The sequence below is a fragment of the Mustela nivalis genome, assembly GCF_964662115.1.
Source record: "Mustela nivalis genome assembly, chromosome: 4".
Lineage (NCBI taxonomy): Eukaryota > Metazoa > Chordata > Mammalia > Carnivora > Mustelidae > Mustela > Mustela nivalis.
The window spans coordinates 106,795,540-106,818,865 of NC_139023.1; the positions used below are offsets into that span (position 1 = coordinate 106,795,540).

General features: G+C 41.6%; 1 protein-coding gene across 1 annotated transcript in view; it reads right to left on the reverse strand.

Annotated features, from left to right (window-relative positions):
• DAPP1 (dual adaptor of phosphotyrosine and 3-phosphoinositides 1) overlaps positions 1 to 23,326 on the reverse strand; it is a 49,406-nt gene that overhangs the window by 19,124 nt on the left and 6,956 nt on the right. The window contains exons 2-3 of the mRNA XM_082729075.1: positions 9,336 to 9,458; positions 5,377 to 5,510 (exon numbers count right to left, since the gene is read on the reverse strand). Of these exons, the coding sequence (XP_082585201.1) occupies positions 5,377 to 5,510; positions 9,336 to 9,458 (257 nt within the window). The remainder of the gene's footprint in view (positions 1 to 5,376; positions 5,511 to 9,335; positions 9,459 to 23,326) is intronic.

Consider the following 23,326-nt stretch of genomic DNA (forward strand, 5'->3'; position numbering starts at 1 on the left):
AAATGAGAACAGCAGTAAATACAAAGACAGAGGCTCAAACTGATTCACATTCTTTACATCACATACCAAAAATATCATTACAGACCTTAAAGAAGAGAGTCGGGGAGAGCCCCGCCATGTCCTACAGACATTCTCTTAGGTCACTGTGGCAGGGAATCTTCCCATCCAGACCCACTCGGGGTCACACTGCCGTGGCGATGGCGTGCTGCCAGCTGACTGGTAGACCAGGAGACGTGATGTGAATGGAAAGCCCCTATGCTTCAGAGCAAGGTTGGCCTGGATTCCACTCGCAGCTCTGATGCCTGCCAGCGGTGCCCCCGCCCCAATAATTCAGAATGCCTACGTTTTGATCGCCTCATCTGAAAATGGGACAACTTTCACATTTATGGTGGGTGGTACAGAAGAGTAAAAAAGAATTTGATATATGTGAAAACGTCTGATAGAACGCTAGGAACTCAATGAGCACTCCACAAATGTTGCTTCCCTTTCCTGCCCTGCCTGCTTTTTCCTTTTTCGAACACACCTCATCACAAACTAAGAAAATTTCCTTTTTTGGTGAGCATAAGCTAAAGAAGTGATTCTTGGTTGTGGTTTGGCAGAATTCTGAGTTGTCACCAATGATTTTCAGAAATGTCACACAAGTCTCAAACTACAATTAATTTTAACTTCATTATTCTTAAATGCCACCTGGGTAAAAAGGCTGGGGTTACAAAATAAAATAATAATAACTATAGCAGTTATCAAGAGGTTGGGAATCCCCACATCAAGACAAAAAGAGAAATGGAAATTTGACATTTAAGAAAGAACCAGATAGGACCTTCAAAACTGAGAACCAATTATTATAAAGGGTAAGCACAAACATAGCACTTGACTTGTATCATGCTGGGTAGGTGATTAAAGTCCCAGCACAGTAATTCCTATAATACATTGTGTATGACTATTTCATACGCAGAAGTATTCTTTTTTTAAAAAAGGTTTTTATTTATTTATTTGACAGACAGAGATCACAAGGAGGCAAGAGAGGCAGGGAGAGAGATTGGGGGAAGCAGGCTCCCTGCAGAGCAGAGAGCCCGATGTGGGGCTTGATCCCAGGACCCTGGGATCATGACTTGAGCTGAAAGCAGAGGCTTTAACCCACTGAGCCACCCAGGCGCCCCTACACAGAAGTATCCTAATAGAAACAAAAGGTAATAGGAAAGGTAATTTTTGTTCTAATAATATTTGGATATTTAAGGATAAAAGTAAATGCTCTCTAGGGCCACTTGGGTGTTTCAGTCATTTAAGCATCTGACTTGGGCTCAGGTTGTGATCTCAGCATCCTGGTATCAAGTTCTGCATTGGCCTGTGCACTCCACAATTCAGTGGGGAGTCTGATTCTCTCTCTCCCTTTCTCTCTTCCTCTACCCTTCTGCCTCTCCCTCCACCTTCCCCTGCTCCTTTGTGCATGCATGTGCTCTCTCTCAAATAAGATAAAATAAAATAAAATAAATGATGTCTAAATTTTCAAGATTATATATATGAAACTTAGCTAATTACAAGAGAATACAGTAAAAATTGATAATGGACCAAACATATCCATGCTAATAAAAAAGTCTCAAATTTCCAAGTCTAATTTGAATTGAATTTTAGAAGCCAGGTACACATATGAAGGAAGTTTTACATAGAAGCTTATGATTACAAATGAAAGTCAAATTCTGAATTTAATCATTACTGACCATACATACAACATAAAGCATCATTTCAAATGACGCTCCACATAAACTTTGGAAGTAAAAGTTAATTGTCGGAAGTTTGCTGGTTACAGTGTTGCCATGCACGTTGCAAAGCAGCCTTGGGCAATGGATGAATGGGAAACCAACATGAAATGATGAAATGTGGATAATTAGCAGCATTTATTCTCTTACTGGGAGGAAGGATCAGGGTACGAAACTGACAAACATCTTTCTTCTCATAAGATTTACATAGCAATGCAAAGATTTAAAAAAAAATTTTTTTGCAAAGATTTTTTTTTTAAGTGAATTATGCAATATGTTAGAACAGAAAGAGCCACCGAGGAAAGTAAAGGGAGAGAACATGTCAAATGTCTCTCTGATATACTTAGTAAATGACTGGGATTTGACAGTCAGAAATACCTTAAGAGTATTTATGGGTGTCAGTAAGGAGAAATTAGAGGGAACAAAAACTTTCATGGAGATTGGAAAGGTTAAATGCAGATTATAGCAAGGGAAATTATAATAATAGAATACTGAGGCTGTCAGGGGGCTTAGATCTTGCTTAGGAAATCTTCACTCTTCCAATGAGGAAACAGAAATCCTCAGAGTTTAAAGAGTAGAGAATAGGAATAGAATAGGAAAAAGGATATCTCAAAATAGTATTCTTCCCTTGAGGTAAACACTTTTATGTCTCCTCAATACAAAGATTTTCTTAAGACCCAGAGCCTAAGGAAAACCTGGGATCCCCTCTATATTATGTATGACTATAAGGTGAAGTGTAAGGCTATTGGTTATTTTGGAGGTTCCCCCTCTCTCCCCTCCACCGCCCCCCGCTGCCCTAGGAGGTAATGTGTCCAGTAGATTAAGTGTGGGGAAGTCTCTCTTAAATTCACTCCCCATGCACTGCAGGGGGATGCTGGCCTGACGGGGGTCTGGGCTAAAAGGAGTGGACTGACATACCCAGTTCGAATCCTTTCCATTCCTAGGATCTGGAGGTGAGAACCCTTGCAAGCCTCATCCATCGTGCAGGCAAATACCTGGTAATCTTTACCTGAATGAAAACTTTAGGAATTTGCCCTTCCTCTGATGGTGAACAAGAAACCATGAGCCTGGAGGTTCCCCCATCACTGCAGGTAAACACCAGGAGCCAATACTTAAATGAGTAAGAAGAGACCTATTTTTGGAAGGTGGCATCCTGGTTTCCATTCACTGTTATTCACAGGTCACAGTGCTGACTGTGACTTCTGAAAATCTGCTGGGCTTAAGAGTCATCATGACTTCAGCACGTTATCTTGTTTCCTGAGGCCTATTACTCTCAGAGGGGCAAAACTAGAACACTCACTTGTCATGGGTTTTCCCCCTTGTTCCCAGCCTCAGTGGCTTTGCCTTCATCTGGCTGGGACAGATAAGAGGAATATTTCAGAGTCCGTGGAATCTAACTCAAAGGCTGGAAGTTAGTAAGCCAAGTACAGACTCTTAAGCATCAAGAGCCTGTGACAGGCATTCGAATAATATCAAATTCCCTGTTGGATGATGATGGAACAGAGAAGGTGCAGCAGAGAGGATAAAAATCTTAGTTTCCTGAGTTTCAGCGCAATACATAAAGTAGTTATGGTTAATGTTAATAATACTAGCTTTGGATAAAACTACCCCAGCAGTCAGGATTATACTTTTTTTTTAATAATCCCTAATAGATTAATGGTAAACCTTCTTTAGTTAGACTGACATATTAACAGGGAAACTTAATGTATTTACAGGAAATTTCATTGTCCTGAATTCAATGTCAACGTGTCTATACTTCAGCGAAATCTTAGGTGATCCTTTTGGCTGGAGATTGGACCTGTGCCAGAAAGGTTCAACCAAACACCACTACATGCACTTTGCTCTTAAAGTTGTTGTTGTTGTTTTGAAACATTTTGATAGGTTAGAGTGTGCACCTTTTCTCTAACTTGGAGAAAGTTCAGGAAGGAGCACCGAGAATGACCCAAAGGGTTAAAAATAGAATCTAGGAGGAGTGTTTAAAAGAAGGACACTGATGTTGCTTGGAGGAAGAAAGAAGGCTGCAAGATAACACTGTTCATGGCTTTGAGGCAACACAGAGTTCTCGTGCACAGTTTTCCACCCACTCATCCATTCATTCACCCGAAGTGTCATGCAACATATCGGGACCTGGGGGACGTGGAGAAGGACACAGCAGAGGCAGATAAAACAAAGTCTTTTGCTTCAAAACGTCTCTTCTCAAGTTCTAGTGACCAAGAAGTGAATAAAACTGAGGGTTGGAAATAAGTCAGTCGGAAGTGAAGGGATTTGAGAAACTGAAAAGCTTGCCAATGCTGGGAGCGATGGAAATAAATAATACAGGCCCACCTGCCATGTGTGATGAGAACTATTGCTGGTTAAATGAGGAGGTAGCTTCCAGGGCCAACTGGAAGAATTTCCACCAGAAAAAAAAAAAAATTATAGCTTCAAGTTCATAGTTTGGAATATTCTATTACAGGTCTTGTGCAGTGAGTATAAAGTAAGGCAACTATTTTGTGGTTTCCACTGTGCTTTTCGTCTACACTTGATACCGTATGATTCATCTCAGGGTCTATCCAGGCCACAGAAACAGCAGAAAAGGAAAAACCAGTGGTGGCATCTCTCCCCACCACAGTGAAGTTAACAGAAAGCCCACTGGCCATGTTTACCCAGAAAATGAGTATGTACAAGTTCATGGTAAAACAGCAGTGCTGCTAAGTCTGGAGTTCCTCTTCTGCCTCAAGTTCTGGAATTGCCCAGCTTTTGATTAACTGAGAGTTGCCATCACTCGGGTCACATAATATTGTGATTCTGTATCACAGATACAGGGGTGATCTTCTGCTTACTTTATGGAACTGGTACAGAAAACCAAGATGGATAATTCAAATACCAAGGTCACGTGTTTTTTGTTTTTAAAACTGCAATATTCTAGTTTGACTTTAACCACTCAAACGGGGAAATTCAAAATTTTCTATCCATCTTTAAGTCTAGTGTAAAAACTTAAAAAGCCAAGATAAGAGAAACAGAACTTTATGGTGAATAAAGGCCTTGCTCAAGAGAGCAATTTCTAGTCAATACTTGCAATATTCAGTGATGTGTGTGGAAATTTAAGTAAGAATTTTATGTTTTTAAATGTTCAAAATTATCTTTTATGGGTCTCCCCAATATGCAAATGGTCCATACTAAAATTATGAGGAATCAGAAAGTTGTTCCAGCCTTTCTTCTTTCTTTGTTGATTATATTTATTGTTATAAAATGAAAAGACTACTTTTAAAAAATTGTATATTTTATATCAATCCATTAAATGACGCATTCTAAGAAAACTATCTACTTTGCACGAAGCACATTGTTTTTTTCCCAAAGATGATACTGATATAAACATATACACATACATACGTATATATGTATATATGTATGTATATATAATGTTTGTATTATATATTAATATATTAATAAACTATATGGATAGTTTATTAATGTAACATATAGCAGAATAATTGAAAAAAATTGTTTCCAAACATATCTAATTGTGTATCATAAGCACATAATTCAACAGAAGTACAACTATTTAATGAAATCCTCCCTGTCCCTCCTCTATCCTGAAACAATGTCTCCTAGTTGAAGTCTCTATCTGTTCATTGCTTACCTGTCTCACTTCCAATCAAAGGCTGATTTGCAAAATGCTTGACAAAATCCTTCAAAGATGAGAATTCATTAAAGCCAAATTTAAATGAATATCCAGTATATTCAACATGAAAGTGTTTGACAGAGTCTTTGGCTCTGAAAGGGAAAAAGAAATGCTTAAGGTTATTTAAGGTTTTGAAGAAGAAGAGGAATATACACTTAGGTATTAGCATCACCATTAAACTCTTCTAAAAACTGAGCCTTACAACGCAGCTATTGAAACCACTGGCATTTTTAAAGTACTCGTGCTTTTTTTGGCAGAGTTCTTCTCAGTTTTTCACTGTAATAGAAGACAAGAGGAGATTCTCCCCGTGCATTCTCTGATTTACCCAAAGTTATCCTTGACCAAAACCCCCTTCAGTATTTAAGACCAGCAGAGAATAGGGAATGATAGAAATGGCAGATCGCACCCTCCCCAAGTTCTCCTCTTTTTGGCTCTTCTCTCTTACTTGTTTGGGAGTCCATCTGAATTCTGTTTCTGTCACTTAATTTGCCCTTTTTTGCCATGCTGGTTCCACTGCCTACTGAATAAAATACACAATTTCCTACAACGTCATTTGCCACCTCACTTTTGGAATAAGGCAGGGCACTAAATAAATTTTAAATTGTAAGTGTATATATAGTTATATATAAATATATAAATCACGTATTATTTATAATATAAGTTACATATATAAATAGAAAGCATATATAAATTCTATATTACACATAATATATATAAATGTTATGTGTCTTACATAGAGATACATTATTTGACTCCCACTATTCTTCTCTTCTCTATGAATGACCTGCTCCAACTTTAGCAAGCATCAGAAATCAGAATCACCAGGAGGGCTTGTTAAAACCCAGATTTCTGGGTCCTACCCCCTGGATTCCTGATTCAGTACTTCCAAGGTGTGGAGCCCAGGAATTTGCACCCTTAACATGTTCTCGGTGACGCTGCTGGTCTGGGGACCACACCCTAAGAATGGCTGCTCTAAGCCAAGTGGACTTACAGTTCTTCTAGAAGTTTCTTCTCTTGTCCCTTAGCTCTTACAGCCCCCAGTCCCCTTCACCTGCAACAGCGTCCTCTTTGTTTCTGATCAAGCATCAGTTTAAATACCACCTACTCTGTCAGTCACTGCATGATCCTTCCATCTTAAGTTACTTGCTTTGCTCTCCTCAACCCTCCAAGCAAAGATTTTGCTTTCTTTCCCGTGGGTTACTGCATTCTACCTTGTAGACAACTACCTGTGCAGCATCCCACTCCCCATGAGGCTGTACTTCCTCAGGGCGAAGTCTGAACCTTCTCAACACTCACCACCGTGGTCGGCATAGAGCGGATGCTCTCAAACACTGATTATTAAGGGAGTGAACCAGGGAACGAGTCAAATCGGCCAGTCTTCTGAGCCAGTCTATGGTTCCTGTCACCTCTACTGGTGGTTATTTCTTTTTCTGAAAGTATTTCCAAGTGTTTGTTTTGGAAATTGGTGAATTTTACAATTTTATACAGATGGGATATACATGCGCCTGTTTGTAAGAAGCTTCTGATCGAATTGCTCACATGAGACATCTACAGGTGAGAAGTTAACATTCTTTGATCGAATACTCCCGCAGGTTTGTTAAGTGATTTGGGGAAGAGCTATGCATTAAACGATTTGCAGCCTAATGACCTGATGAGATTTTCACCTGTAGCTGTCTATCAGAGAAAGCACCATTCTTGCTTCTACCTGAGCAGAATTTCATGTCTGATGAATACTTTTCCCAAAAATGTTATTTAGAAAAATTCTAAGCAAAATATAGCAGAGTAACATGAAAAATGTTAATGAATGTGCGAAGTGTGTGTGTGTGTGTGTGTGTGTGTGTGTGTTTTCTCCATGACCTCTTATTTATCCCATCTCCCTTCCACGATGTGGCAGGCAGCTAGCTATCGCAACTCTGATTCTCAGTCCCTGGACTACATAAACCTTTCCCATTTATTCAATAAAATGCTAGTATAGATGCTACTATGAAGGGATTTTGCAGATAATTCAGGCCCTGCATTAGCTGACCTGACAACAGGGAGATGGTGTGGGTGGGCCTGACCTAATCATGTGAGAGTCCTGGTAAAAGCAAAGAGTTCTTTCTGGCTGGTCACAGGAGAGGAGATCAGAGAGACTGTTCTAGAAGGAAGCAAACATCTGTGCTGTGAACTGCCTGTGGGGGCCACTTGGCAGGGAACTAACTATGTGTGGATTCCAGAGGCTGACCCTGGTCCCTGGTCAATAGCAGCATGGAAAAGATGGAGCTCAGTCCTACAGCAGTAAGGAAATGAATGAAAAGGAATGAAGCCAAAAAGAAGAGGTCGAGGGAAGAGGACTCTGAGTCCCGGCTGAACCACAACGTCAGCCGGCACCTTGGTTTCGGCCTGGCAGGAGCCCCAGCAGAGAAACTGGAGAAACCACCTGGGCTTGCAACACACAGAGACTGTGAGATGATCAATGGAGTTGTGTAAAGCCACTGAGTTTGGGGTAATTCATTATGGGCACAGAAAATACGGAAGTTCAGAAGCACAAAGAGAAGAAAAGAAAATTAATTCTTGGCTTTTGAGCTCATAGAAACCTGCCATCAATTATTTCGGGAAATACTTTTGAAGCCAGTCTTTGCCCCTATCAGAGGGAGAGGAGATTAAAAAAAAAAAAAAAAAAAAAAAAAAAACAGAAAAACAAAACCAAAACCAAATGGTCTCTAATCTGGATTCAGGGTAAAGGATTCAGAGGTAAAGGATTGTAGATGTAGATGTTGAGTTAGTGACGAGGAGGCCTAGACCATGTGGGGCAGAAAAGAATAGAGAAAACCTCATGTCAGATCAGCGTGAGGGGTGCTACATCAAGGGACACTTTTTTTAAAAGATTTTATTCATTTATTTGACAGAGGGAGCACAAGCAGGGGGAGAGGTAGGCAGAGGGAGAGGGAGAGGCAGCAGGCTCCCCGAGGAGCAGAGAGTCTGGCCTGGGGCTCAATCCCAGGACCCCTAAGATCATAACATGAGCTGAAGGCAGTTGATTAACCAACCGAGCCACTCAGGAGCCCCCCCAAGGGACCTTTTCAGGAGCACATGGAGGTGCTATTAGAACAGCAAAAAAAACAGTAACCGTTTGAGGTTGTCAATTTCATGGAGCCTCACATCCCCAGTCTAAGCAGAAGGCAACTCCCCATAAACCCAGAAAGCCTTGCTACACGCCCGCAGAGGCCAAGGTGACAGATGCTGACCGAAAACCAATGCCTCCTCCCAATTATCACGGGGCGAGGTCAGCTTCCCTGATCAAGAGGCCAGCTAGAAGGAAGCAGGGGAGGAGAGGGACCCTGGAAGGACTGGACCATTATACAGGTTAGATCTGTGTAGGGACCACATTAATTCCATTAACACTCAGAGGAAGTGGAGCTTGGAGAAAGGTCAATCCATTTATAGAAAGAAAAAAAAAAAACAACCTTAAAATTTGCCTTACTGCCTGCTTGAGTTTGTGATTATGAATGTTGCACAGTCACAAATCGTTCTGATTTTCCAGGGCTAGCAAGAACTATTAAGAGGACACCGGGCCAGGTTTCAGGAATTTGGATTCCGGTGCTGTTTCTATCAATGATTAATGGGGTGCAAAGACAATTTAGCACTTTGGGTTTCAGTTTCTCCATCAGGTAAGTGAGACACTAAACAATTCATACAGTGTCTTTAGGCTCTCCCGTTTCCTTTCCTGCTGAGGGAAGGAGAAAGAACAGTCCTCACAGTCCACCATTCAGGCCTTGGAATCCTTAGAGCTGCAGGTCTCCCAGGAGTCAAGAGAATTTTTTTCTGGCAATGTGAGAATGTTGTTACCTGGCAATGTGCGTGTGATGATAGAGTCAATGCCTGTGTAAGGAAGAGTTGGAACAATGTTGAATTCATAGAGTTCCTCAGCGTCCTACCTCACAGAGAGAGAGTACAGCCCCGTACTTTCATTGCTGTCCCTCAGAAGGTAGCTGCCGTCACATCCGTTTGAGAGGAGAAGAGCCTCGGCCGCGTGGCGTGTGAGGTTGCCGTGATACCACCTAGGAAGGAGAGAACCACACTTTCACTTGGGCCTCACCACAGGCGACTCTTCCTTTACTGGGTTTTCCTCTCAGAGATGACCTCAGCCATGTTCTCCACCACAGGTACCCCAGAGACCAAACATCAGGACAAGGAACTCTCTGGGCCGGGCTGAGGGGAAAGTAGAGAAAACTGGCGAAAAGCAAGGTCATGGGTTGAACTGTGTCCTGATAATTCGTATGTTGAAGTCCTAAATCCCAGTACTTCAGCATGTGACCTTATTTGGAGATAGGGTCTTCCCTTTAGCAAGATTTTTTTCAAAGTCCCAGTCAAAAATAACCATTAAGACAAACCATAAGTGACTCTTAATCTCACAAAACAAACTGAGGGTTGCTGGGGGGAGGGGGGTTGGGAAGAAGGGGGCGGGATTATGGACATTGGGGAGGGTATGTGCTTTGGTGAGTGCTGTGAAGTGTGTAAACCTGGTGATTCACAGACCTGTACCCCTGGGGATAAAAATATATGTTTATAAAAAAAATTAAATTAAATTAAAAAAAAATAACCATTAACAATAAGATTTGGCCAATTTTCTTTCTCTTGATCTCTCTCTCACAAGCTCTTTTGCAAGTATGGTCCTGCTTCTTGCAGTGTTGGCAAACCTCTGAGCTACTATACTGAAGTCCACAGTCATCAGTGAGATGAAGCTGAACACAAGGAATTCCAATGTTTTATACTGACACGTAAACCCCATCAGATCGTGTTTCAAACTGACAAGTATCTGAGGAGCCAGAGAAGTCCCAAGGAGTTTCAAATCAATCTATATGTTTTTTAAAAAGTTTGTTTTAGAAAAGGTAACGTAGATCCATGGTAGAAGAAAAAACCCCAAGTGGCTCAAAAAGAAGACTCAGTAAAAACCCTGTTCTCACCCTGAATCCCCAGTTCCCCTGTTTTCTTTCCAGAGGACACCAAGGTCAGCCGTTTCCCCATGTTTCCCCCTCAGAGACAGCTATGCATCTGAAGGCATTCTAGTACAACCCCCACCTCCTAACTCTGTGGAAATAAGAGCATTCTAGGCACACTGATCTGCTCCTTTCCCCATAGATCTTACACATTTTTTAAATGACTCACTAGATGCAGTCCAGCATGGTGAGATGGGATTGTGGCCCCTGGAGTTGGTTCACTCTGAGTCCTATCTAGGTGATAGACACCTCTACCAGCTGCACAACCCTGGGCAAGTTACGTAACCAGTCAGAGCTTCAGCTTTCTCACTTCTAAAACAGGATTCACACTAGCCATATCCCATGGGCAGTTGTGAGTACCACTCACATTCACACACATGAAATGGCCGAAACAGGCCTGGCAAACATCAGAACTCAGGACATGGTAGTGGTTACATGAAACCACTGAGACCCACGAACCCTAACTTGTGCTACTTCTCATCAATGTGATTTTCTTCGGCCTCAAATATAATTTTTTTATTATCTTGAGTTTATTTTGGAAAATGGGAAGTTAGGTACAGGGGATAGTCGCCCCTGCAAGGGACCCCCAGCTCAGGGCAGTGGAGAGGAAGGGGTCATAGGCAACTACACAAGTGATGTCAACTATGCCAGTGACGGAAGAGCTATTGAAGATGAATGGATAGTGTACAGGAACCTCAAGGAAGACAGGTGCCTGGGGGGCTCAGTCGGTTAAGTGTCTGCTTTGGCTCAGCTCACAATCCCAGGGTCCTGGGATCCAGCCAGGCCTCAGGCTCCCTGCTCAGCGGGGCATCGACTTCTCCCTCTCCCTCTGCCCTCCCCACTTGTGCTCTCTCTCTCTCTCTATTTCAAATAAATAAAATCTTAAAAAACAAACAAACAAAAAAACAAAAACAAAACTTCAAGGAAGAGTCCTACTCTGAGGGTGAGGGCTTCTGCTGTCGTCTACTGGGACATCCCTCCGGCATGAAACTTTAGCCTGATAATAAACAGTCCATGTAAGACCATCTGTGGAAGGAAGTTTCTACATAGGTCTCCAAGCAATCTGTTTTCTAAATCTGCATTTCCCAATACATCTTTCTTTAGCATATTTCCTCTGTGGGGCACAGACGCCCCCATCCAGTATTAGAAATGTATTTGTGGGCTGGAAGCAATGGCAAAGAGAAACATTTCTATAGGATCACTCAGTTGTTGATGCACAAAGAAGCCTCCCCTTCCTTGAACTGATTCAGACAAGTTCAAATCTTCTCATTACAATATGCTTTCAAAGGACAGTTGGAATCTGGAATGAATACAATGTTGTATATCAGTTATGCCTCAATAGAAAAAGGACAATTGTGGAATTAAAAGTGAAGCTATAAAAAATACTCCAGGTTTGGCTACTAATTCTTTTTGACAGGTGAAATCTCCACAAGGTCACAAGTCCTTAAATACATCATGCCAATAATTACTTTTTGGATGAACACTTTGGTGTAAGATTCTGTTTGAGCCAATAGGTTACTTCTTTGAAGTGATAAAACTTGATTAATGAAATTCTAAAACATAAAGGGCTTGGACATTTTTTTGGATTCTTGTCAGTGAGATCTGAAGTCTGTGTTGAAAACATTTACAGAATTCTTCTGGTAATTATAGCCAGATGTCAGTTTTCAGGAAGAATTTTTTTATGCTCACCTTTCAAATCATAACAATATATCATAAACATACGAGAAACACTTGAGCGTAAAGCAGGGAGAATCACACTGTCCTGAATGTGGAGTATCTCAGCACGGGTTAGTTTCTGGCTGACAGCTTAGCTGAGTCACTATTGCCATCCCGTTGGGTTTTATCGAGTCCTGGGCCTGGGCTGACCTAAGACAGAGACTACCAGGCAGCCTCCCACATTTCAAGATGTCTCTGGGGCAATGGAATCCTCATTCCCCGAAGAGCTCTTCCACATCTGACCTTCCTCTTTTAGTTGAGTTTAGTATCCCTTTCCTAGTAATTCTGATGAATGTATCTTCTGGGAAAGTGACTCTAAATCCAAATAACATTACATGTCCTTTCTAGGTCTATGTCCACTTTCGGTAAGGATCATTCAAGACGGTGTCCACAAAGAGCCAAAGGTTGAAAATAAAGCTGACAGTTTTCTCATAACAACCTTCTCTATCTTTTATCATTCCAATTTTGATTTATTAAGCTTCAAATCTGTGCCACACATTACACAAGGCATTATACAAGGCAGGTCAAAGGCAATAGAAATGGAAAAGCCCCGGTCTAGTCTCCACTAATTTAGTCAGGAGGGTAAGCTAAGTACTTTGCAAACTACGTTCCAGAGAATGGTTCCAGGAAGAAAGATCAAGACCATTGTTTGAATGAGCCAATATCTGAATAGGCCGTGAAGGACAGTAAGTTATTTTGTAAATTGTGTATTATTTTTTCCAATTATAAATCATATGTAGTAAAAATTAAAATATGTACACATATGGAAGAGAAAGTGGGAGTCTTTCACAAAGAAGCAAATATGAATTTCAAATAGTCTCAATACTAATTAGAGAACTGTAAATTAAGACAACAACGTGGTATTTTCTTTACTCATCAGCATGGCTAAAATTGAAGAATTAGACAGTATTAGGTATTGAAGAATACAGGGCTGTGGGTATTACCACTCACTGCTGGTAGAAGGGTAGAAGGCTGGAGGGGAATCTAGCACAGGGGAGCCGAACAAGGGCATGTGACCAGGGATTCCTGTCTAGAGTCAGCCTCTTGCAATACTCACACATAAGCGGAAGGAAATAGGAACAAAGGTGTTTATTGCAGACTTGTCGGTGAGAGTAAAAATTTGGAACCATCCTAAATATCTGCCAGCAGCAAAGTGATAAATAAAGTTGAGAGCTCCTAAAAGATTATGTAAGAAGTTAACTGAGGGTGAAAAGGCATTGAGAGCATTTTGTTGATGAAGGCAAGGGGTCAGGTGCTATGAGCACTTTGTGCCAAGGGGGGTCGTGGGTGGTGGGTGTTCACTGTTCTTTGTTACAAGTTAAGCATTCCAGGTGCCCAGAATACTTAACTTGCAACAAAGAGCAATGCAGTCGTAAACACCTGAAAATTGTTTTGCTCAGAAGCCAAGTGCACTCCCACTACGCATCACTGAGGATGTTTGTGTACACGCACACATCAAAGCTGAGGGGTCCCAGAACACGTTATTAAGTTAGAGGACTAGTGACAGGTACAGGATGACACCTCTTAATTGAAAAAAAAAACAAACCACAAAACTTTCCTTTCCACCCAAACAATACCACACATACACACAATCATATACAGGTATGCAAAAGCATAAAATAGAAGTCTGAAAAAAATACACCACCAAACTCAAATCCTGGAAGGAACCCAGGTGAAGGGTGTTGTTAAGGAAGACTGTAGCTCCGTCACAGTTTCTGATTTGGCTTGATCCAAAAAATAATAATAAAACACATTCATCCATCCACCGGGAGACTAGAACTGGAAATAAAGAGAAGCAGTTAAGGTCTTCTTTATGCCAACCTCCAGAGACAGCCCTGCTAATAATTTGTTTTATTCTTTCCTTTATTCCGCTGCTGTTTATTGAACACTGGACGTGACCTAGCACTCAGGGGGAAGCGGGGGAGAGAGAGAAACTTTTTCCTCCATGTAAAGCACGGTGAGATTTGGAGTGACTGTTGTTCAGGGAAAGGAATGACAGGCGAGCAGGGCTGGAAACCAGAGAATGGTGTGTCTCGCATCAGAGCAGCACTCGGTGGCGGCGTAAGCAACCCGGGGCGGGTGCAGCGGGCAGCCGTCAGGTGTGGTGACGAAGCTGGGAGGTTGGCCGAGTGACAGAGGGCGCTGGGGATTGACGGGTCCTTGGCTGATGCTACAGCGATTTTTACGGCTTCATATGCACACATCACAGCTCCTCACATAAAGACCTAATTGCACGGAACTGTTTTCCAACTAAATTCCTATCACTGGAACCGTTTAAAACATTTTTGTTGTTGTTGTTATTCTGATTATTAGGCCAAAGGGTCAGATTTTAGACAGCTTGAAGCTTGTAAAATTTGCAATTCTCTTTAAGAAAATCGATATAAAATTACACAAAATTAAATAATTATGTAGAATGAGAAATCACACAAAAAAGAGACATTTAAAAAGCTAACAAACATCACAAAACCAAGAAAAACAACTTATTTTCATTAACTGCCTCCCATACCCTTATACTTTTTTCCTCTATATTTTTGGTTGTATTATCTTTATTTCTTTACATGACAACAATTTTATAATATAGTTTTCCAGAGAGAGACTAGAATAATAAGTCAGTCTCATCTAGAATTTTTTTTTTAAATTATTCACAGCATAGAAAATTTATTTTCAGGCTTATGGGTAATCAAGTTTTTAAATCATTGCCAAATTCTGGGACCTCTATCACATTTCTCTTACATATGAGTTCTAAGATTCCATTTTCATGTATAGGAACTAATCTTAAATACTCTGAATGGATGACATTTATTAACTATATGACTAGGGTCTGTACCAGAGAGGGGCCCTGAAGCTGCGGCCTCATTGGCTTCCCAGTAAACTTATTTCTGGTGACTCTAAAAATTATATATGCTTCTAAGCTCTAAAAAATCAGACTATTAAAAATGTTTAGCTTAGGGGCATCTGGTGTTCAGTTGGTTAAGCACCTGCCCCTTGTTTTCTGTTCAGGTCAAGACCTCAGGGTCATGAGATCAAGCTCCATGTTGGGCTCTGTGCTCAGTGGGGAGACTGCTTAAGATTCTCTCTCTCTCTCCTTCTTCCTCTGCCCCTCAACCTGACTCACCCCTGCACACACATCCTCTCTCTCTCTCAAATAAATAAATGGATCTCTAAAAAAATGTTTAGCTTAGGGAATAAAATCCATGTACACTCCCCTACCATCAGGTTGGTTTATAGTTTTTTTTTTCAATTTTATTTATTTATTTGATAGAGATCACAAGTAGGCAGAGAGGCAGGCAGAGGCAAAGAGAGAGAAGCAGGCTCCCTGCTGAGAAAGGAGACCTATGCGGGACTCAATCCCAGGACCCCGGGATCATGACCTGAGCCAAAGGCAGCCGCTTAACCGACTGAGCCACCCAGGCGTCCCTATAGTTCTTTTTAAGAATTCTTTTGTACGGTGGGTGAATAAAGCCTCAACCCTAACAAGACTCACATCCAATCTTTGCTACATATCATCAGTGACGGGAACTCACTACTCTATAGGCAAGATCTTTCCATATTGCCATGGTTGATGGCCAGAAAACTCTTGACTATATTGAATTGCTGTTTCCTGCTGTCTAGCTTTCCATAGATGGTCCCAGAGCTACTTCTTAGAGTTCTATACATGATACTTAAGCAAACAGTTGAAGCATTTGGATTGTACTCTTTTCTCTTTCCATCACCTTCAACTTCTCTTTTCATGACGGGCACCAAGGGACATTATCACCTCTGAAACCTTCTAAATTTTTAAAATCTATGTTAAAGGTAAGCTCTGACTTGGAAAACTAAGCCTCAAAGAATCCCTCTTGTTCTTCTGCTGGGTCTGTATTAAGGCAACCCCAGGATTGTGTTAGTTTCTTGACAATTGCATCATGCTGGGGATTTACACTGGTTGATTAAAACTCCCAAGTAAGTCATTTTCCTCTGTGGTTCTGTCACGTCTTCCCCAACTGCATCAGGAGACCAATGTTTTTAGAATTAAGGGCAGTAAGAAACCTTTTTACAACTGGGAAATGCCAACTGAAAAGAAATGTGAAGAAGCAGAGAGCTTCTATCACAAATGTCCATGTAGCACGTCACGACAGGGAGAGTTCTGCTGAGGAGGGACCTTGCCTTTGCCTCCGGTCACCTCCTTAGCTTGTCTGTTTGCTCCAACTTCCTACTTGTTAGCTGTGTGACCCCACACAAATAACAATTTTAGTTTTCTCAGCAGTCAAGGTAACTAATAATAGTGCTATGGTAAGAAAACTCTTTTGTTTTCATGTATTGGAATACTGTCTTCTTTTACAAACTTATTATTATTATTATTTTAGATTTTATTTCTTTGTTTGAGATAGAGATGGAGAGCGTGCAAGCAGGGGAAGGGGCTGAGGGAGAGAGAGAAGCAGACTCCCCGCTGAGCAGAGAGCCTGACACTGGTGGGGCTGGGCCTGGATCCCAGGACCCTGGGATCATAATTGAAGCAGCAGACAGATACTTAACTGACTGAGACACCCAGGCACCCTTTAGCAAACATTTTTTTTTTTTTTTTTTTAATGATTCTTTAACTTTTGCAGAGGAGAACATGCTACTTATGTTTTATATTTAGCAAATCTTGTATCTTATGCTAGATAAAATATGGTAGGCATTGTGCTAGATATCGGAATAGTGTGGAATAAGGTTCATCTTCCTGAAACAAAAAATTAAAAAAAAATTCTTTCGGTCTCATTTTTTCTGAAGAAGTAGAAATGAGCAAGAAACTACTATTTATAACATACATTCAAGCAATGTTGTATTCTTCTTTTTTCCCCAAGGCCCACACACATTGCTATAAATATGTCTCAAGGCTAATGGAGGTAACAGAGCAGAGACTCATCAAGCTTAAAAAGAATATTTGCACTGGGTATGAGATTACCAAAACCAACAGCTGACCTTGAAGGAAACAGTGGTATTTATCCCTTCCATGATATAGTAACAAATTAGGAAACACCCACCCACTAAAGAATTTTCATCATTGCCTCCCAGTTAGGTACAGGAAGTGAGCTCAACCACAGAGAAAGGCAGCCCAGTTAGATCCAGCAGGCTGGTCCTCAAGTAAGCCCCTTCTCCCTTTCCAGGGCAGTGGCCCCTTGGTGCTAGAACCTTCTGGGAAATTGCCCTGGCATTTTGAAGCCTTCACAGTTTTTACCCTATTGGGTTTTATTGTCTTAACTTAATCCACTGATATAAACTGATATTTCATTTTGCTCTATCCTTTAAAGGAGAGGCTTTCAAACTTCTTGAATCAGCCCACAGTATAAAATGCATTTGTATCTCTCTCTCTCTCTCTCCACACACCACACACACACACACACACACACACACACACACACACACACACCAGAGTATTATAAAAAACAACACTGCTCTTCCATAGGATACTTACTATTTACTATTTTCTTTTCTTCACTTATTTTTGACAAACATTGATTGTGACCCACTAAACTGACTTTATGGACACGAATGAGTTGCACCTGGTGTTTGAAAAGCAATGCAAGGCCTTACTACTCAGTGCCTGGCAACCTTGATAGAAATGGACATTCTCAGACCCCTACACTTGTTGAGCTATAATTTATATTCATCAAGAGTCCCATATGATTGTTAATGCAGTTTAGAGTTTGAAAAGTACAGAGCTCAAGGACTCTTGGTCCTAAAAGCTTTAATTTGTTTCAGTAGGTTTGATAGCTTGAGTTCACATGTGTCTCATCTAAAGAAGAGTACACAGAGGGTAAAGAAAGTACTAAGTGGCTTTAAAGTACCAACGGAGAGGAAAAGAGAAGGATTTGCAAGCTAAAATAGGCAGAAATTTCCCAAATAGCTGCAATCATAGTGGATACAGATAGTAAATGGTATAGGAGGGGAAGCTCACAGGGTCTGACATATCAGGGAAAGCTTCATGGAGGACGATGATAATGAACTGGAAATTCAAGAATAAATATAGGCTTCATTAAGTAGCGAAAGAAAAGAGCATTTCAATGACAGAAATGACATAAGCAAAGGCACTGTGGTTAACACATGCCTGACATATATAGGAAACAGAATGCCTAGTTGAAACAGAGGCTTTAAATTGAGGAGTAACACAAAAGAACTCTGGAAGAACAAGTGGGCACAGGAGTGGTCTTACATGTTAAAACATGAGCCACACACCCATTTAGATTATATATTCCTTGGTGAGAAAATTTCTTAGTAACCCATATCGACAGATTATTCATATAATGAATGACTTGTTCTTCCCCTTCCTGGCAAAGAAAAGTGACACAGAACCTACATTCGGTCCCATCAGAGTTATAAGAGAAAGCATATAATGCAACCTAAAGCAAGAATAGAGACTCCTGATTGTGTGACAGCAGCTAAAAGTCCTTGGAGTTGAACAGCCAATAAAAACCCTCTTTACAGAATTTTCTTTTTTTCTTCATTTTCAAGCTTATCCTCACTTTTGAATGACACGGACACACTCTCTGTACCCTCTAGACCAAAGACAGCAAATGTGTAACAGAGGATGCCATACCCCTTTTTAAAGGTCATGGATAGCCTAGATGTCCATCAACAGATGAATGAATAAAGAAGATTTGGTGTATACACACACACACACACACACACACACACACACACACACAATGGAAAACTATGCAGTCATCAAAAACCCCTGAAATCTTGCCATTTGCATCTACGTGGATGGAACTAGAGGGTATTATGCTAAGCGAAATAAGTTAATTAGAGAAAGGCAATTATCCTATGATCTCACTTATATGTGGAATTTGAGAGGCAGGGTGGAGTGTCGTGGGGGAAGGGGAAAAATGAAACAAGATGGGACTAGGAAGGGAGACAAACCATATGAGACTCTTAGGAAACAAACTGAGGGTTGCTGGGGGAGGGGCTGGGATAGGGTGACTGAGTCATGGATATTGAGGAGAGTATGTGCTATGGTAATTGTTGTGAACTGTGTCAGACTGATGATTCACAGACCTGTACCCTGGGACAAATAATACATTTTGTGTTAATTAAAAATAAAAATATGGGATTGGGAGGGAGACAAACCGTAAGTGACTCTTAATCTCACAAAACAAACTGAGGGTTGCTGGGGGGAGGGGGTTGGGAGAGGGGGGTGGGGTTATGGACATTGGGGAGGGTATGTGCTATGGTGAGTGCTATGAAGTGTGTAAACCTGGTGATTCACAGACCTGTACCCCTGGGGATAAAAATACATTATATGTTTATTTTTAAAAAATAAGTAAATAAATAAATTTAAAATAAAAATAAAAAATAAAAAAATAAAAACAAAGGACGCCTGGGTGGTTCAGTGGGTTAAAGCCTCTGCCTTCGGCTCAGGTCATGATCCCAGAATCCTGGGATCAAGCCTCGCATCAGGCTCTCTGCTCTGCAGGGAGCCTGCTTCCTCCTCTCCATCTGCCTGCTTGTGATCTGTCTGTCAAATAAATAAAATCTTAAAATAAATAAATAAATAAAAAGTAAAAAATTAAAAAAATAAAGGCCTTGGAAAATGGCACCAACTGATCCATTTTCTTTCTTGCTAAGTTTATGTACTTGGGCCTCAGAATCCCTCCAAACACAATGGGGATAGAACACAGGATGAAACCATAGGGCGGTGCAACTCCAAGCCTCCAACTTTTAACCTGGGTTCACCTCTCCTTAGCACTTGAGTCGTTCAGCAGGACTGCTTGGCTGCGGATTTCCCTCATGCTCGTCTGGTCATATGGTTGGTGCTAAATACTGTGCTGTTTTGTGAAAAGTAAAGCTCTTGGCCCTCTATGTTATCAGAAATTGTGGGTTACAGATAAGGAAAAATCTTGCCAACTCAAGAGCTATCAGTGCCGCAATTTATGTTATACTAAGGTCACGACAACGTCTAGGATAAGACAGTGCTGTCCATATAAATACATGAAGCCCCCTATTCACAACGGTGAGCGTATTGTTCCACTGGCTCTGTCCCAGTGGAGAGAGCCAAACAGGCTTTGCAAAGTTTTTAAACATTTGAATGAGGCCTAAGAGAGGTGTTAAGTGTGATGCTGAGGTTAGATCAGCTCCCCACAGTCCTTCCAGTAAGGAGGTTTCTGTCATGGAACCTGCTAGTCCGTGGCTCTTCATATTGCCATTCTGAATGCCCACATTTCCATGTGCTAATCGCAGACCTAAACGGTGAGGCCAGCTGCCCTGGGAAATTGGGAAACATACTTGAGTGACGACAGGGGCAGGGTGCTGGCTAGCTGGTCAAACGAGGAACTGAGGGTGGGCCCCAAGGTTCGTCGGTTTTTCTCTGGGTGGGAGTCAAGGCTCAGCGAAAGGCAAACAGGGCGGAAAGGAAGCAGAGAATCCTGTGGGGGTCAGAGGTCAGGGCAAACCTGTTCCTGAAGGAGTCCGAGGAATGAGGCCAGCGATTCTGAGAGAGGGAGGACACACAGAGACAGAGGCAGAGACTCGGATATTCAGAGACACAGACTGGCACAGAGAGTCAGAGACACAAAAGAGAAGAGCCGTGGACAGAGACACAGAAAAACTCTGAGCCAGCTAGAGAAGCACAGTGGCTCACACAGATAGCAGAAGCACATGGGGCAGTTGCAGAGGGCCCATGGAACAGAGGGACCCAGAGTATTCAGGAGACTGAGGCAGAGAAACCAAAGAGAGAGGAGGACACAGACACATAGAGACCCGCAGAGCCTGGCTGGTAGATGGGTCGACACACCAGGGAAGACAAGGACTTGCGGAGACCAGAGGGGCCGTGCCATGGCCTGGGGGGCAGGGGAACAACCTGCATCTCATTCCAGCACAGATCCTTGCATACGGTCCCCAGGTCAGCCACCACGGGGCAGGAATGGTCGCAAGACTACAAGAGTATTATTGGTCCCCTAGGGGTTGGAGCTTAGTGACTGTTGGATTTGGACAAAGAGCCAAAGCTCAGAGATGAACTGGTGAAACTATTTCATGGATAAGCACTTGCAGAGGCCTGGAACAGCTGGGCCGAGACCCACACCAGAGGTTTTCTCGGGAGGGCTCATACCCAAGTGGAACCGCGCTGGTCTCCACATTCGTTCTCATTACTCGGGTCATCTGTACCGCATAAAATGCTGCTTCCAGGTCATGTCCTTGCTGCGGGCCGGCTGCCATTGCGGTCTGCTACCAGAGACAGAGAGGTCCACCTTCAGCAAGCTACAGCTATGGGAAAGAGTCCCAGACTTTAGGGGATGAAAAATATACAGACAGATCCTTGTTTTCTGAGTTCTCTCTTCTAGGTTGCATGGTTCAGATGAGGCGTCTCAGCAATGTCTCACCAGAAAAAACTTTTGGGTGTAAGGGGACAGAGTGAGTCTGAGGGTAATACTTACAAACACATCGTCCGAGTTGGTGGGGTAGAGGGCTGAAGTCAAGAACCTTAAATTCTGGTCTTGCCTTTGACTCAACTTGGGGCAATTCAAACCTTCAGAAACATCTGCTCTTTGCCGAGTGGTGGTCTGGAGTGGGACAGTCAGAGATGAAGAAGCTACAGTCTTGCTCCTAAGATGCTCGCCATGGAAAGGAGTTGACTGTGCTCAGCACGGAGCCCGGGGACAAACCTCTTGGTGCTTTAGGATTGACATTTGCAAAATGATTCTTATTATCTGGAGAATCAAACCCAAAACGTAGACTGTACTGGCAGTGAGTCAGAACCCTACAAGCCGTAAGATGAACCCCAGACAACTTTAGAAGTGTACCGTGGTAAAGTAAACAAAGAATGAATTAAAAGACGCTGATGGCATTAAGATTTTTAAAATTCCTTTGATGTTATTTTGAAGAACCATATGAAAGCAGAACTCATTCTTATTTGGATGTGAACCGCTTATTGTGCTTCCCGAAGTGGAATGACTGGTTTCCACCTCTGTTCCTTTCTTGCTCTCCCGGGTCGTCACTCTAGTTCCTTATTCCCCAATCTGTAAAGTCCCTGACTAATTAGCTTTCTTGGCTCTGGTCCCATTGTTACTTATTGTGCTCAACTACCAGATTCATCTACCAGATTAATCTCAAAACAAAACATGATGGCCATTTAATTCCACATTCCTATAAGCATTCAGTAAGTCCATGTTGTCAAAGGGAGTTTGACCAAAGTCCAAACTCCTAATCTATATAAAGCCTTCTGGAATTTGGACCAACCTAAATATCCAAATAGAGGGAAACAGGCTGACCTGAGGAAAAGCCAGACCCTGAACAGGCTTTGACACAGACTAAAACATAGATGATGGAAAAATATCCTACTACAAAGCAAAAGAAAAGTTATATATGTGCTATGGCCATAGTTCAATCTGCGTGTGTCTGTGTATTTACAGAAAAATATATATATTTTAAAGATTTTATTTATTTATTTGACAGAGAGATCACAAGTAGGCAGAGAGGCAGGCAGAGAGAGAGGGGGAAGCAGACTCCCCGCTGAGCAGAGAGCCCTACGCAGGGCTCCATCCCAGGACTCCAAGATCATGACCTGAGCCAAAGTCAGAGGTTTAACCCACTGAGCCACCCAGGTACCCCCAGAAAAATATTTTTAAAAATATTGGAGATAAGTTGAACAATATGTCATTCTGGGTGGTTGTACCTGGCTGACTTTTTGGGTGCTTTTATTTCCCAAATTTTCAATAATTAATACATATAGTTATTATTTTTAGCTGATTACTGTGAATAACTTCAGGAAGTAGAAAAATAGCATAAGTAATAGAAAAAGTAATACACATATTTAAATAATACCCATGTTTTAGGTAGAATAATTTTCAAACTTTTGCCATATATTCTTCATATATTTTTGGAGGAACATCTTAAAAGTTAATTATAGATATCATGACGCTTTAAGTAGTTCAGCATGTGTCTCTAAAAAGTGACATTCTCTTGCCTAACCATACTTTTATTAAAACAAATTAACTTACTGCTCTTACACTTTTAAAAGTCATAAATATTTTTTACAAGGTTTTGTTTATTTATCTGAGAGAGAGAGAGAATGTGGGGTTGTGGGGGGCGGCAGGGCAGAGGAAAAGGGACAAGCAGACTCCTTGCTGAGTGCAGAGCCTGACCCGGGGCTCAATCCCAAGACCCTGAGATCATGACCTGAGCTGATATCAAGAGTCTGATGCTTAACCAACTGAGCCACCCAGGTGCCCCTGAAGTTATCAATATTTTTAAACAAAAAA